Raw genomic sequence first — 12,486 nt, forward strand, 5'->3', positions numbered from 1 at the left:
GCCACCCTTAGGAATTCTGCTTTATTCCAACTTGGATCCACCCCACACATAAACACACGGACACAACTCTCTGTAGCTGGGGAAATCTTACTTGATTAAAGGCCAACCCCAGAGAATCTGGATGGCATCAGCTCTGAGGTGTCATCCTATGGGGGTGCTTTTGTCTTCTTCTCTTGGCCCAAACATCTTGGAAAATCTCTCCCTCAGAGCTTCACATCTTTTGGCTCATGCCCTTTCTCAGACTTGGGAAACAGAATCTTTGCCAGTGTACTGTCTTTGGGGAGAACAAGTTGCTTTGTGTTTCAGACCACCCCCCTAAGAACCCAAACCTGTTTCTGTATTCTCACATCTCCCTAGCTGTCTGAAGCAGCCAGGGTAGCAATAGATGTGCCCCCAAGTCCATGCTGTTGGTTCCTTAGGGGCTGATCCCCAGCAGGGACATACCTGGGACCATCCAGCTCTGGCACTGGGGTCTTAGCAGGAGGGTCAGAGGTTAGGTCCTTGCTTCAGGCATCCCTGGGCTTTAAGGGCAGCCTGGTCCCATCAACAAGAGATTGCCTTTCTGCCTAGCAATGAGAATGACATTTAAAATTCAATATCAGGAAAGATATTGACGAGATTAAGGGCCTGGAGGAATTGATTTATGAGGAAAGACCCAAGGAATTAAATATGTATAGCCTGGTGTAATAGGATATTAGCTCTGAACACAATTTCATTTCTAAGATCCAGCATTCGCGTTATCAGTCATCTGAATGAGGAGTTCTCTCTCCAGGAGATGTCCCTCCCCTGGGGGTCACCCTGCCAAAGGCAGAGAAAGGGAGGTGCCAGGATTGATACAAGGGCCACCAACTTGGTTCCCCTCAACCTGATGTAAATTGAAGTACATTTTCATCTCCAGGTGGGAGCAGATGACATTTCCAACCGAATAAATCTTTGGTAGACTTATCGCCTCTTGCGAAGAGAAAATCCCAGCTGGTTCTGTTGCTCCCTGTTTTTGCAGGTGCCCTGTAGTAAATGCTGATCTTTCCCCTGAGCCATGCATTTCCCTCCTTTGTCAGGAACACCATTCCCATGTTGTGTTGAGGGTACAGCCTGGCTCTCAGGTTGTGAGCACTTGATTTCTCCATTTCATCCTTTCCTCCCTGTTGGAGACGGACTCAGGATTTCCGGGCATAGAGTACAAGAGGCACAGATAAACTGGCCTCCTCAGCAGGGCCTGAAATTAATGTTCTTCCACAGGCTCAGTGTCGGTGAGACCCAGAGCAGAATTAAGAGGTAGGGAGTGTGCGGAGGGCCCCAGAAGGTGTGTCTAGGTGAAATATCACGCTAGAAGGATAGAGTTAAGGAGCGTGTGCTCACATCTCAGAGCCTCAAGCAGGTCAACAAGCTGACCACATGTACAGTTGTGTTGCAGGCTGAAATAATTGAGGAAATCAGATTAGAGATGAGGCAGGTAGACACAGCAAGGCTGGATGCTCACAGCCTTTGCCAAGGAGCCCAGCCTTTCAAAGTGGGCTGCTCACACCCACCATGGCCTTGGGTAGAATATTCCTTTAGAAAACAGCCAGCCTCGCTTCCTTAGCTGTTCTACTGGCCTTCAAGGCCAGTGTCGCTGACTGGAGCATCTGACTGATAGCAAATTTATGAAGGCAGAATAATTGTGTTAACGTGGAGTCAGAACTGAATCGTGTTGAGTTTCAATTCATGGTATTCCATGGGTTCAAAGATTTGAATGGCTTGGTTCTAGGGAAACAAGTGTCTCAAAGGAGAGCCCCTGAGCCTGCGCTATTGACCTGGAATCTGATCGCCTGAGAGCTTCTGGATTCCTCTGTAAAGCACGCTGGTCATATTCATTATTTGAGTATATTGTGTTGTTCTGTGTTAGTTACTGTGTTTATATTAACATCTTCGTGTGCCAGCATTTGGAAGACAAGGTCCCTGAGGTTTTGTTGTTGTTTTCTGTATTCTCCGTGTTATCTTGTCTGGTAGGAAGGCCGGGTTGATTGAAGAAATAAATATTAACTGAATACTTTCAGACTGACTGTATGTAGAGCTAAGCCATTGCGATAGCCGGGAAGCAAAGACAAGAGGGAGGGGGAGGGCCACAGGGAGAGTGAGTCCCTATCACTAGAGCTCCAGCCTGTGTCAGGAGGTCGCCAATTTAAATAAACCTAAATTTAGAAAGGATCTTTGCTCCTGCTGGTCATGGAGGGCACAAAATCAGCTTTGTATTTCAAGGTCTTCTCCATTTTGTGAGGTCAACCACCTCTATCCCCCAGGTGCGCTCTGTAGGCTACCAGAGAGTCCTGAGTTCCTACCAGGTCACCATTTCCAGTGTGACGGTGTTGGTCTACTTCTTACAAACCCCATCTACCCTAGCGTCTCTGACTTCCATGGGATCTAGCCTTATATCCTCTGCTAACGTTATTTTGGTAGCAAAATTGCAAGATTTAGGAAACAAAAATACAAGAAAGGCTTTGTAGTTTGTTTTTTTTTTAAAAAAAAAAAAAAAGCTCTGCCCACCATACCGCTCATATAAGTGTCCACGGTAACATCTCCCTCAGGCTTGCTCCTAGAGGCAATGATGAATGCCCAAGTTCACATCATTGCTAGGAGGATTGTAAGTTTGGCGTGTTCTGATTTCCATTTAAGATTGATGGTGCACCTTGGATTCCAAGGTAGAAATTGCAGTTTGAGGAAAGAAAATGGCGCAAATAGTAGGTCTCTCCCAGACAGTGAGACCTCAGGTACCTGACGTCCAGGGGCCTGTGATTCTTCCCTCTGTTAAGAATTAAAAAGAAAAGAAAAAGGGGGAAATGTGACCTCACTTATTCCAGGGCTCCACCTAACATTTGCAGTGCTTTTGAATTTGTTAGAAAGGAAGAGCCATTACACCCCACAGCCTCCATCTCCAAAGAGCATTACAAATGATCTCATTAAATCCGCCGCCCAGAAATATCGAGGCATGTCAGGTGCGGCGTTTATTTACCTGCTTGTTGTCCGCTCGAGTGTTTCCACTTGATTGGCATATGGATAATTGTCTAATTGGAACACACTCAGTTGTAACCACCCAAGAATGTAATAGTGCATCTGTTTAATGCCATACTCTCAAATGTTAAATTAGAATTATGCTGCAGTCAGCCGGTCCAACCGGGAGACACTTCTGATTAAGTTCTAGCTGCCTGTGAACGTCTGTAATTGAGGCACGTTGGTATTTAAAAATTCAAACTAGAAAGAATAGTACATAGTCTCATAAATTTCAATGGAAAGGACCGGAAAAGCTGGCTACAATTGTCTAGTTGTAAACTAGACTTTTTATAGGGTGCCTAGTCAAATGAAGGATAGCAGTTTGGATCACCACTGTTTTTGAATACATAAATATTAGATTCTCGAGTTTATACTTTTTGTAGACCAAAGAAAACATTAATTTTATAGAATGCAAAAACGACTAAGGGTATTGGTTTTATTTTTCCCTCAAATGGAAGTTTCTTTGGGGGAGAGAGCTGGACATGGGGAATAAATAACATAATTATAAATCCATTGATTGGAATTATTTAACCTTTGAGGAAATATCCTTCAGATTAAGGATAGCTAGAACTGACAGAGTAATGAATCAAAAATGTCAGGTGGAGCCATAATTTTCCTCTGAGGTTTTTTTTATGTCTGTTTGCCTAGAAGAATAAATTATCTTGTGTGAGAGAGAGCATGGGGTAGTTTTTGCTGCTTCTTTGTGGAGCCACAGTTTAACTGCATTGGAGTAGGAAGATGAGAGCGAGCATTCGTTCATCCTTCCATGCATTTGCTCCTTTACTAACGACTGTATACCGGCTGAGCTAAAGCATTGCCTTTAGCATGGCTGAAGTTATCTGGTTGAGGACATGGATAGAAAGGGAGACACAGTGGCGAGTGCTTCGGAAACAGAGAAGGAAGACCAACTAAAGCTGTTTCAAAGCTTGAAAGATGTTTCCATGAAGAACCCAAGGTGTGCTGGAGTCTTATGTCAACCTGATACAAGCTGGAGCTATCTGAAGGGGGAGAAGGTGCCTCCATAAGATCCAGCCGATACAGCCGGGCGGTGGTGGCGCACGCCTTTAATCCCAGCACTCGGGAGGCAGAGGCAGGCGGATCTCTGTGAGTTCGAGACCAGCCTGGTCTACAGAGCTAGTTCCAGGACAGGCTCCAAAGCCACAGAGAAACCCTGTCTCGAAAAAACAAAAACAAAAAAAATAAAAATAAATAAAGATCCAGCCGATAGGCATTCTCTTCATTAGTGATTGATGGGGGAGGGCCCAGCCCATTGTAGGTGGTGTTATCCCTGGACTAGTGGTTCTTGGTTCTATAAGAAAGCAGGCTGAGCAAACCACGTGAAGCAAGCCAGAAAGCAGCACCCCCCCCCGTGACCTCTGCATCAGCTCCTGCCTCCAGATTCCTGCCCTGTTTGAATTCCTGTCCTGACTTCCCTTCTGATGAAAAATGATATGGAATCGTAAGCCAAATAAGCCCTTTCCTCCCCAAGTTGCTTTTCTGTCATAGAGAAACCTTAACCAAGACATAAGGCTATTGTGTGCAATTGTGATGATTTTCTTGGACAGGGATTCAGGCGCCAAGGAATTTACAGTATCCTTAAGTCAGGGGCCCCTTTAATTCTTGTGGAGTGCAGAACGGATATCAGAGGGACAGACAGCATCCAGAGAGTAGCTGGTGACGTCACTGAGAGCAAGGCTAGGGTAAGTAACAGAACAGGCAGGGTTGTAAGGAAGATATCTGGGTAGTTGGCAGGTAGGCAGATATGTGTTAACAGGCACAGTTTGCAACATACCTAGTTAAGAAGCTTATTAATACTGAAAAAAAAAAAACGTAAGAGCCTAACAGACCAGCTTTGTAAAATGTCAGAATACTTAAGCCATGGGCACAACTAGGGTCACCGCAGAGAGCATGTGGGGAGAAGCAAAGAAAGTGCTTCAATAGCTGACAGCGGCAGAACAATTGAAGTGGAGCGCTAGGGACTGGAATCCCATTGCAGCCAGTGAGGACTTAATGAGCACTGAAGGTGCTTCTATCCCTGGCCATTCATTAGCGCTACCTACGGAGGCTTAGGAAAGTCATGGTGCCTGGTTCCCACCTTCGGCCTTTGGAGTTACCTGGGCTTCTGTGGGTCCCAGAAAGCTGTATTTTTAATACTCTTCAGGTGATATTGGTATGTGGGAGGGATGTAGGACACTTGTCTTTGAGTGTTCTTTTAGGAAATGTGAATAAAACCCAGGACTTGCAAACATCTGATGAGCTGCTCAGAGTCACAGGGGAATAGAAAATGGGCATTTTTAAAAATGAAGGGCTGTATCCTGAGTGACTGGGATTGGCTTGACTGGAACAGGGAGTGAATAAAGAAAAGATAAACACGGGGGCACACAAAAGAGCTGGGATCACGTGGTTTAGGCTCTCAGGTAGAGAAGCTGCAGCACTCCAGAGAGCTCAGGGTCTTTATTATATTGGACAGGGGTGGGGGTACCACGTAGAGCCGAACAGGAGGCGTGGTCACCACATAGAGCTGGACAGGAGGCGGGGTCACTGCATAGAGCTAGACAGTAGGTGGGGTTACCACATAGAGCTAGACAGGAGGCGGGGTCACTGCATAGAGCTGAACAGGAGGTGGGGTTACCACATAGAGCTAGACAGGAGGCAGGGTTACCCCATAGAGCTGGACAGGAGGAGGGGTTATCATATACAACTGAACACAGAGGCAGGCTTATCTAATCTCCCAAGGAGAGACCTGTAGGGGGAGCAGGCTTCAGGCTGTAATCATCCAGGGGAGAAAGCTACAATGGACATCTTCTGCATGCACTATCAGCATCCAAACAAGGAACCATGGAGGTTTTGCCATCCCTCTGAGCCTCAGGTGGGGAAGGCTTTAGCGTCCCATGGTTCTGAGGCATTGGGGTCCTTGGCACGGCCATGCCCATGTCAAACCATACACAGCCACTCAGGATTTTACTTGCTTGCTACAATGAAAATGCTTAGCTCCTCTTACTGGCAAAAATAAGAAGCCTAAGTTTTTCTTCTGTATGTGGGGAGGGTAAGTGTTTCCTCACCGTAATCCTATGGGTCAACTTCCACATCTACCTTGTAGGCATGCCTTCAGTCTAGAGCTCAGGTGACCAGATGAGTATCTGAGCTGGCATGTCCCACTGTGATCTTGTGCAGACTGGGAGACCTCGAGGTGCTGACTCTTCATTGGTAGGGCAGATTGGATAAGTTGGGTCCATGTACCCCATAGATGCAGAACAAACTATTAACATGGGTGGATCCAAAAACTGTAAATCACATTGAAAATAGAATAAACAATAAGAAATACGGCAGTATCCCAGAAAAATACACACAAACAACAGCAATGCATATGTTATCAGAAAAAAATAAGTTCAAATAAAAGTCCAGACATTATAAGCATTAAAGTGATTATCTACACACGAGAAGAAAAGGGAATGGGGCTGAAAGCAAGAATTTTGTTTAAAAATACAATTTCATGGAAGAATGAGATCATATGGAGGCTTTAATGGGAAGTAAGGTCAGGAGGAAGGTGTGGGTGTGGGTGTGTGTTTGTGTGTGCAGATGAGCTGGAAGGTTCTACTAGCTCTGTGTGTGTGTGTGTGTGTGTGTGTGTGTATAGATGAGATGGAAGGTTCTACTAGCTCTGTGTTTGTGTGTGTGTGTGTATAGATGAGATGGAAGGTTTTACTAGCTCTGTGTGTGTGTGTGTGTGTGTGTGTGTGTGTAGATGAGATGGAAGGTTCTTTTAGCTGTGTGAGTGTGTACACAGATGGGTTCTACTAGCTGTGTGTGTGTGTGTGTGTATAGATGAGATGGAAGGTTCTACTAGCTCTGTGTGTGTGTGTGTGTGTGTGTGTGTGTGTGTGTGTGTGTGTGTGTAGATGAGATGGAAGGTTCTACTAGCTCTGTGTGTGTGTGTGTGTGTGTGTGTGTGTGTGTGTGTGTGTGTGTATAGATGAGATGGAAGGTTCTACTAGCTCTGTGTGTGTGTGTATAGATGAGATGGAAGGTTCTACTAGCTCTGTGTGTGTGTGTGTGTGTGTGTGTGTAGATGAGATGGAAGGTTCTACTAGCTCTGTGTGTGTGTGTGTGTGTGTGTGTGTGTGTGTGTGTGTGTGTGTAGATGAGATGGAAGGTTCTACTAGCTCTGTGTGTGTGTGTGTGTGTGTGTGTGTGTGTATAGATGAGATGGAAGGTTCTACTAGCTCTGTGTGTGTGTGTGTGTGTGTGTGTGTGTGTGTGTGTGTATAGATGAGATGGAAGGTTCTACTAGCTGCGTGTGTATATATGTGCATGTGTGTGTGAACATGCAGATGGAATGGAAAGTTCTACCATGCTTCTCATTTAGTCAGTGTTGATAATAACAGTTCAGAGTTATATTGAAGTCTTTTCCCCAATCTTAAATCCATTTGATTTTTTCCCCCTAAATTACTAAAAGAGTGAGTGGCCATTACAGATACAACAGAAAATTAACAAACAAGACTAACAGGTCAAAGACTAGCTCCTGTGGAGACCATGTCCACATCCTCCCCCTGGGAATGGGGCCAAATTAATGGCCATCCAAGTAACCTGGCCTGTCTTGCTATGTTATTCTGTACTCCTCCATATCCAGAGTTTGTATAGCTCCACAATTCAGGGTTGTGCACATGGATGGCCACTGTAAGCGGAGACTGGGCTTGTGTTTCCCAGCCGCCCCACCTGAACAATCATGCAGGAACTATATTAATTAGAGTATTGTTTGGCTGGTGGCTCAGGCATATTTCTAGCTAGCTCTTACATCTTAAATTAACACATTTTCTATTGATCTGTATATGGCACAAGGCTGTGGCTTACCAGTAAGGTTCTGGTGTCTTTCTCCTTTATCAGTTACATGGTGTCTCCTTGTAAATGCCTTCTCTCTCTCTCTCTCTCTCTCTCTCTCTCTCTCTCTCTCTCTCATTTCTGTTCCGATTCCCAACTACCTTTACTCTGCTAAGCCATTGGCTAAAACAGCTTTTTATTCATCAGCCAATAAAAGCAACACATGTACAGAAGGACCTCCCACATCAGACCACCATGGATAAAACAAACCCTCTACTGCTGGGCAGTGAGCAGAAATATACTACTTTCCTTTTGAAGACAGTTTCCCATTCATTTTGCTCACTTGAATTAAAAATTGGATTTGAAATATTTTTAAAATACATGTGTGTGTACGCATGTTCATTCATTGTTTAGGCATGAGTGTAGGTGTGTAGATGGGCACAGCACACATGGAAATTAGAGGAAATCTTTGTTGTCAGTCTTTGCCTTCCACCTTGAGATGGAAGTCTCTTGTTGTGCCAGTGTGTGCACCAGGCCAGGAGGCTCTCGGTTTCCTTGAGGTTTGTCTATCTCCACCAGCTATGTCACTGTAGGAGCACTGGAATTCTGAACACAAACCTCTGGACACAGGTTTTTATGGTCCCTGGCGATATCCACTCATGTGTGTCCCTTGATTAGATTTCCAGGTTTTTGGTAAGTAGAATCATCTTCAGCACCTGAGTCAGGACACCAGGCCACCTTGGGCTGTGCTCTGGTCAGTGACGATTGAACAGGAGCAGAACCCACTGTTTCTGCCGTCTGTTAGGTGCTTCTCCCTGTGCCACAGGACCCCAGGGGTCCCCACATTCCTATCCTCTAGGTTGTTGATACACAGTTCAGGCTCATGAATTGTCAAGGGGAGCCACAATAGCAGAATAGGGGGAACTGGGTTGTGAGAGAAATCACCATTCAGAGAGAAACCCAGGGAGATTTTTAAATCTGTACACAGTTATAAAATAAAGAGTTGTATTATCAAGGCCAGAAGAAGGGATGGTGTGGAGAGGGTGCATGGGGGCCTCATTGTTTTTGTTCGGTTTGTTTTGGTTTAGTTTTTGTGAGCACTTCCCACACCCAGCTCCACTAAACCGGGTGGTATTAAAGACTCAGTGAAATCCTTCTTAGTGATGGACTTAAGCATGAAAAATCCAGCAAGCGGGTTCCCCTGGACTCTTGTCTGTGGCCTGCTGCTGAAGTCAGCCCCTCTGCGACAGGAACACACTACTCCTTCACTTCCCTCGAGAGGCCTTAGCTATCTACCACAGCAGGAGAATACGCTCTTCTGTGTTTCCAAACTGGTCCTTTGTTGTCAAGAGGCTTTGAATAGACATCGCTGTTTCCAGGGCCAGATTTGCAGCCCTTGAACGCATTTTCTAGCCGTACACACATTAACCTCGAAGCGTCTGTGCAGGGCGGTCCTGGGCTTTGGGTCGATGAGGTAAGCCTCCAGATGAGTTACAATTGATAGGGTAAGGAAAGCTCAAGGCTTACAAAGTCCCCACAGTGGCCCTGCTGGAAAATAGCGGTGTAGGCCGTAGCTTAGTGTTTTGACAGCTTATATCAGCAGTTTTCTCAGCTGATGTATGGATTGCAGTTGGGCTTCTGTCCTGCTGATCCAATAAAACATCTCCGTCATAGCAGAAAAAGCAGAAAGGGCTTTTGTGGTCCCTGCCACTTGGGGAAATAGCCGTAGGGTGTTGCCATGAAGCTATCTTGACTTCAATATGGAAATCAAGAGAGGGTAGACTGTGTTTTAATTTTTAGCTTCTTTTAAAAAAAGATTTTGTGTGTGTGTGTGTGTGTATACAAACACTCATGGAAGTCAGAAAAGAATATTGGATTCCCTGGGACTGCAATGACTGTTATCTACTGCCCTGTGGGTTCTAGAGACCAAACCTAGATCTTAATTTCTGAGCCATCTCTCCAGCCCCTCATTTACTATATGTCAGTTTGTTTTATGGACGTGATTCTATGATTTTTTACAAATACTCGCTAGCCAGAGGAATATAATGTTGTCTTTACAAATATTAAATATCAGTATCATAGATAGCTTGCATGTATGTCCAAAACTGCAGGACTCCTTTCAATTGTGGGGAAACCTAAAGTTATCTGGTGTCTGGATGAAGCTTTTATGCTTATAAAGCAAACAAACAAAGCTCATGCTGTTTGGAGGACATTTTGACCCCCTTACCTTTACCTGGCCTTTGCCCACTCCCACCTCCCCTTACCCCAGCTCTCTGTTGATTCCACAGCAATTGCTGGCCATCCAGGAGGAGCTAAATAACAAGAAGTCCGAGCTGGAGCAGGCGAAGGAGGAGCAGTCTCACACACAAGCCTTGCTGAAAGTGCTCCAGGAACAAGTGAGTGAGCCAACTCCTCCCCTGCTCTCCCAGTCAGTCCAGACACTGCAAACACAGGCTGTCACCCATGTAGACAGGGCTCAAGGGAACCTGCAGGAGTCCGATCCAGTCCTGCCCTCTGGGATTCATAATGCCATTCTCAACCACTCTGTCCTCACCCCCCATCTCCTCTGATGATCCAAGCCCACCCAAGTTATGTTATTGTTTCCTCCAGAAGACAGATGGTTTTTGATACCATGTTAAACTACCGGCAGTGAAGTCATGTTTCAAAGGAAGCTGCTTGTTTCTCTCCAGTCTAAGAGCGAGGAAAATGAGTTGAGCATAATCCATGATGTTCCTACAGACATGGGAATAAGCAGGGGCTGATGCAGAGAGACATTAAAAATGTATCTTTCCTGTGTCGGGCCCCTTATCTGATCCTAGTAAGCCACAGAATTTTCATTTGCAGTCTGGCTTCCTTCTGGCTCCGATAGGGAAGAGGAACCTGATGTTGATCAGTGCATGGGGAAGCCTAGTCTTACAGTAGCGTATGAGGGGTCCGCAGAGTGAAAGCCAAGCCCCATTGTCCCTGCTGAAAAAGCCTGCGTACCCTGGGAGTCCTTTCCAGTTTCTGTCCTTGGTTTTCAGGCAACAAGTAATGAATGTTAATAAGACATGTCAAGAAACACAAATAGCAAGCCCAGCCCTCTTTAACCAAAATATAGATTGTTTTAAAATTGTTCCTCAAGTATACTTATAAGAACTTTATTTAAATACCTTCAAAGGAGAGGCTTTGGGTTGGCAGCGGCGGCACACACCTTTAATCCCAGCACAAGGAAGCAGGCGGATCTCTGAATTAAAGGCCAGTTTGGTCTGTAGAGTGAGTTCTAGGGCAGAGAAACTCTGTCTTGAAAAACAAAATAAAAGAAGAAAGAAAAATTTTAGACAACTGTCACTCAGTGACTTCACAGTGGACTGGGAATTTAAAAACTATTTCATTTTCACTGCAAGTGGAAGCACTTTGTGAGGGAAGGTGATTTTTAGGTAGTTCATAAACATTCATAGGTCTGGAGGAAAAGCCTTTCTAAATACAGCTGTTATCAATGCAGGTTCAATAACACGCACAGGCTGCATCTGCAAGGGTCAGGGTCTGTTAGTTGGAGCTGAGAACTTAGGCTAATGAAGTCCACAGTGGCCTCCTTCCTAGGATGCGTAATGGCGCTGTCACCCTCCCCATGACATTAAAGCAAAGTTTATATTTAATATGGACCTCACAGACAGAGCTCTGTGATTGTGCTGGTCTCTGTAGGGGTTTTCTGGGTTTTTGTTTGTTTGTTTTTGTCGTTCTGGGGTGGGGTGGGGGCTTGTTTTGTGTTTTAGATAACATTTGCTGGAATGCTTGTTCCATTTTTCTAGATGACGCAAATCCTACCCTCTGATTTAAGGGCTAAACCCACTCATCAAAAGAGATGGGTTGTACGGAATGTATGAAGGAAGGCTCGCTGGGGTATGCAGGGTACATCCCAGCCACTGGTGGTGCATCACACTCTGCTCTCCAGAGAGAGAGAGAGACTGTGAAAAGAACTCAGAACAACCAGAACTACTAAAGACCTATAAAATATGACTGAGAAAAAAGGGGCGTTTCCCATCTGCAGTGGAAATGTGAAATGAACGGCGCCAAGGGTACCTGAGCCCAGGGAGGCTGCACATGCACACATTACCTGACAGAGGAAGATGAGCAGACGGGGCACTGAAAAGGAAGAAGGGGAATCCCATAGTGAGGAATTTTAAGCCAATAGAGGATGGTGTTTACAGACTCTCCTCGTACACTCTGACAGAACGTTCCTGTCACTGTGGCCTGTGCCTTTCCGTATTCCAGTATGTCCTGCATTACACCATGCCCTTGTATTGTCAAGCATACAACGATGGAGCCCCAAGAAAGAGGGAACACGATTTTGTTGTGGCTAATCGGGCTAACATTAATGTGACAGTGAACCGAACAGCCTTAGATCCATAATCGGCTGCTTCCCCCTCAAAACCTTGGTCACCGAGCCTTTAACAAGACCTCTCTGGGCGTGGCTTTCTCATGAAAGTGAAGACATCCTGAAAGCCCAGTGATCCTTTCTCTTTAATACGAACAAATGACCATTCAGTAAACAATGTTCTGAATCAAGCACGGAGGTATTTTATTTCCCCACAAATATTTTCTGTTGGGCAGAAAGAAAGGTGCTGGTTTTGTTGCCTGAGCATCACAAACTGGGAAGAA

The 12,486-nt window shown here is 45.3% G+C and overlaps 1 protein-coding gene across 5 annotated transcripts in view; it reads left to right on the forward strand.

The window, feature by feature from the left end:
* Enox1 (ecto-NOX disulfide-thiol exchanger 1) overlaps positions 1 to 12,486 on the forward strand; it is a 565,092-nt gene that overhangs the window by 502,906 nt on the left and 49,700 nt on the right. For all 5 annotated transcript variants that reach the window (XM_075949640.1, XM_075949644.1, XM_075949642.1 and 2 more), the window contains one exon: positions 10,134 to 10,241. In XM_075949640.1, coding sequence (XP_075805755.1) covers positions 10,134 to 10,241 — 108 coding nt within the window. The remainder of the gene's footprint in view (positions 1 to 10,133; positions 10,242 to 12,486) is intronic.

This window comes from Microtus pennsylvanicus, chromosome 15, assembly GCF_037038515.1.
Source record: "Microtus pennsylvanicus isolate mMicPen1 chromosome 15, mMicPen1.hap1, whole genome shotgun sequence".
In the NCBI taxonomy this organism is placed as follows: domain Eukaryota; kingdom Metazoa; phylum Chordata; class Mammalia; order Rodentia; family Cricetidae; genus Microtus; species Microtus pennsylvanicus.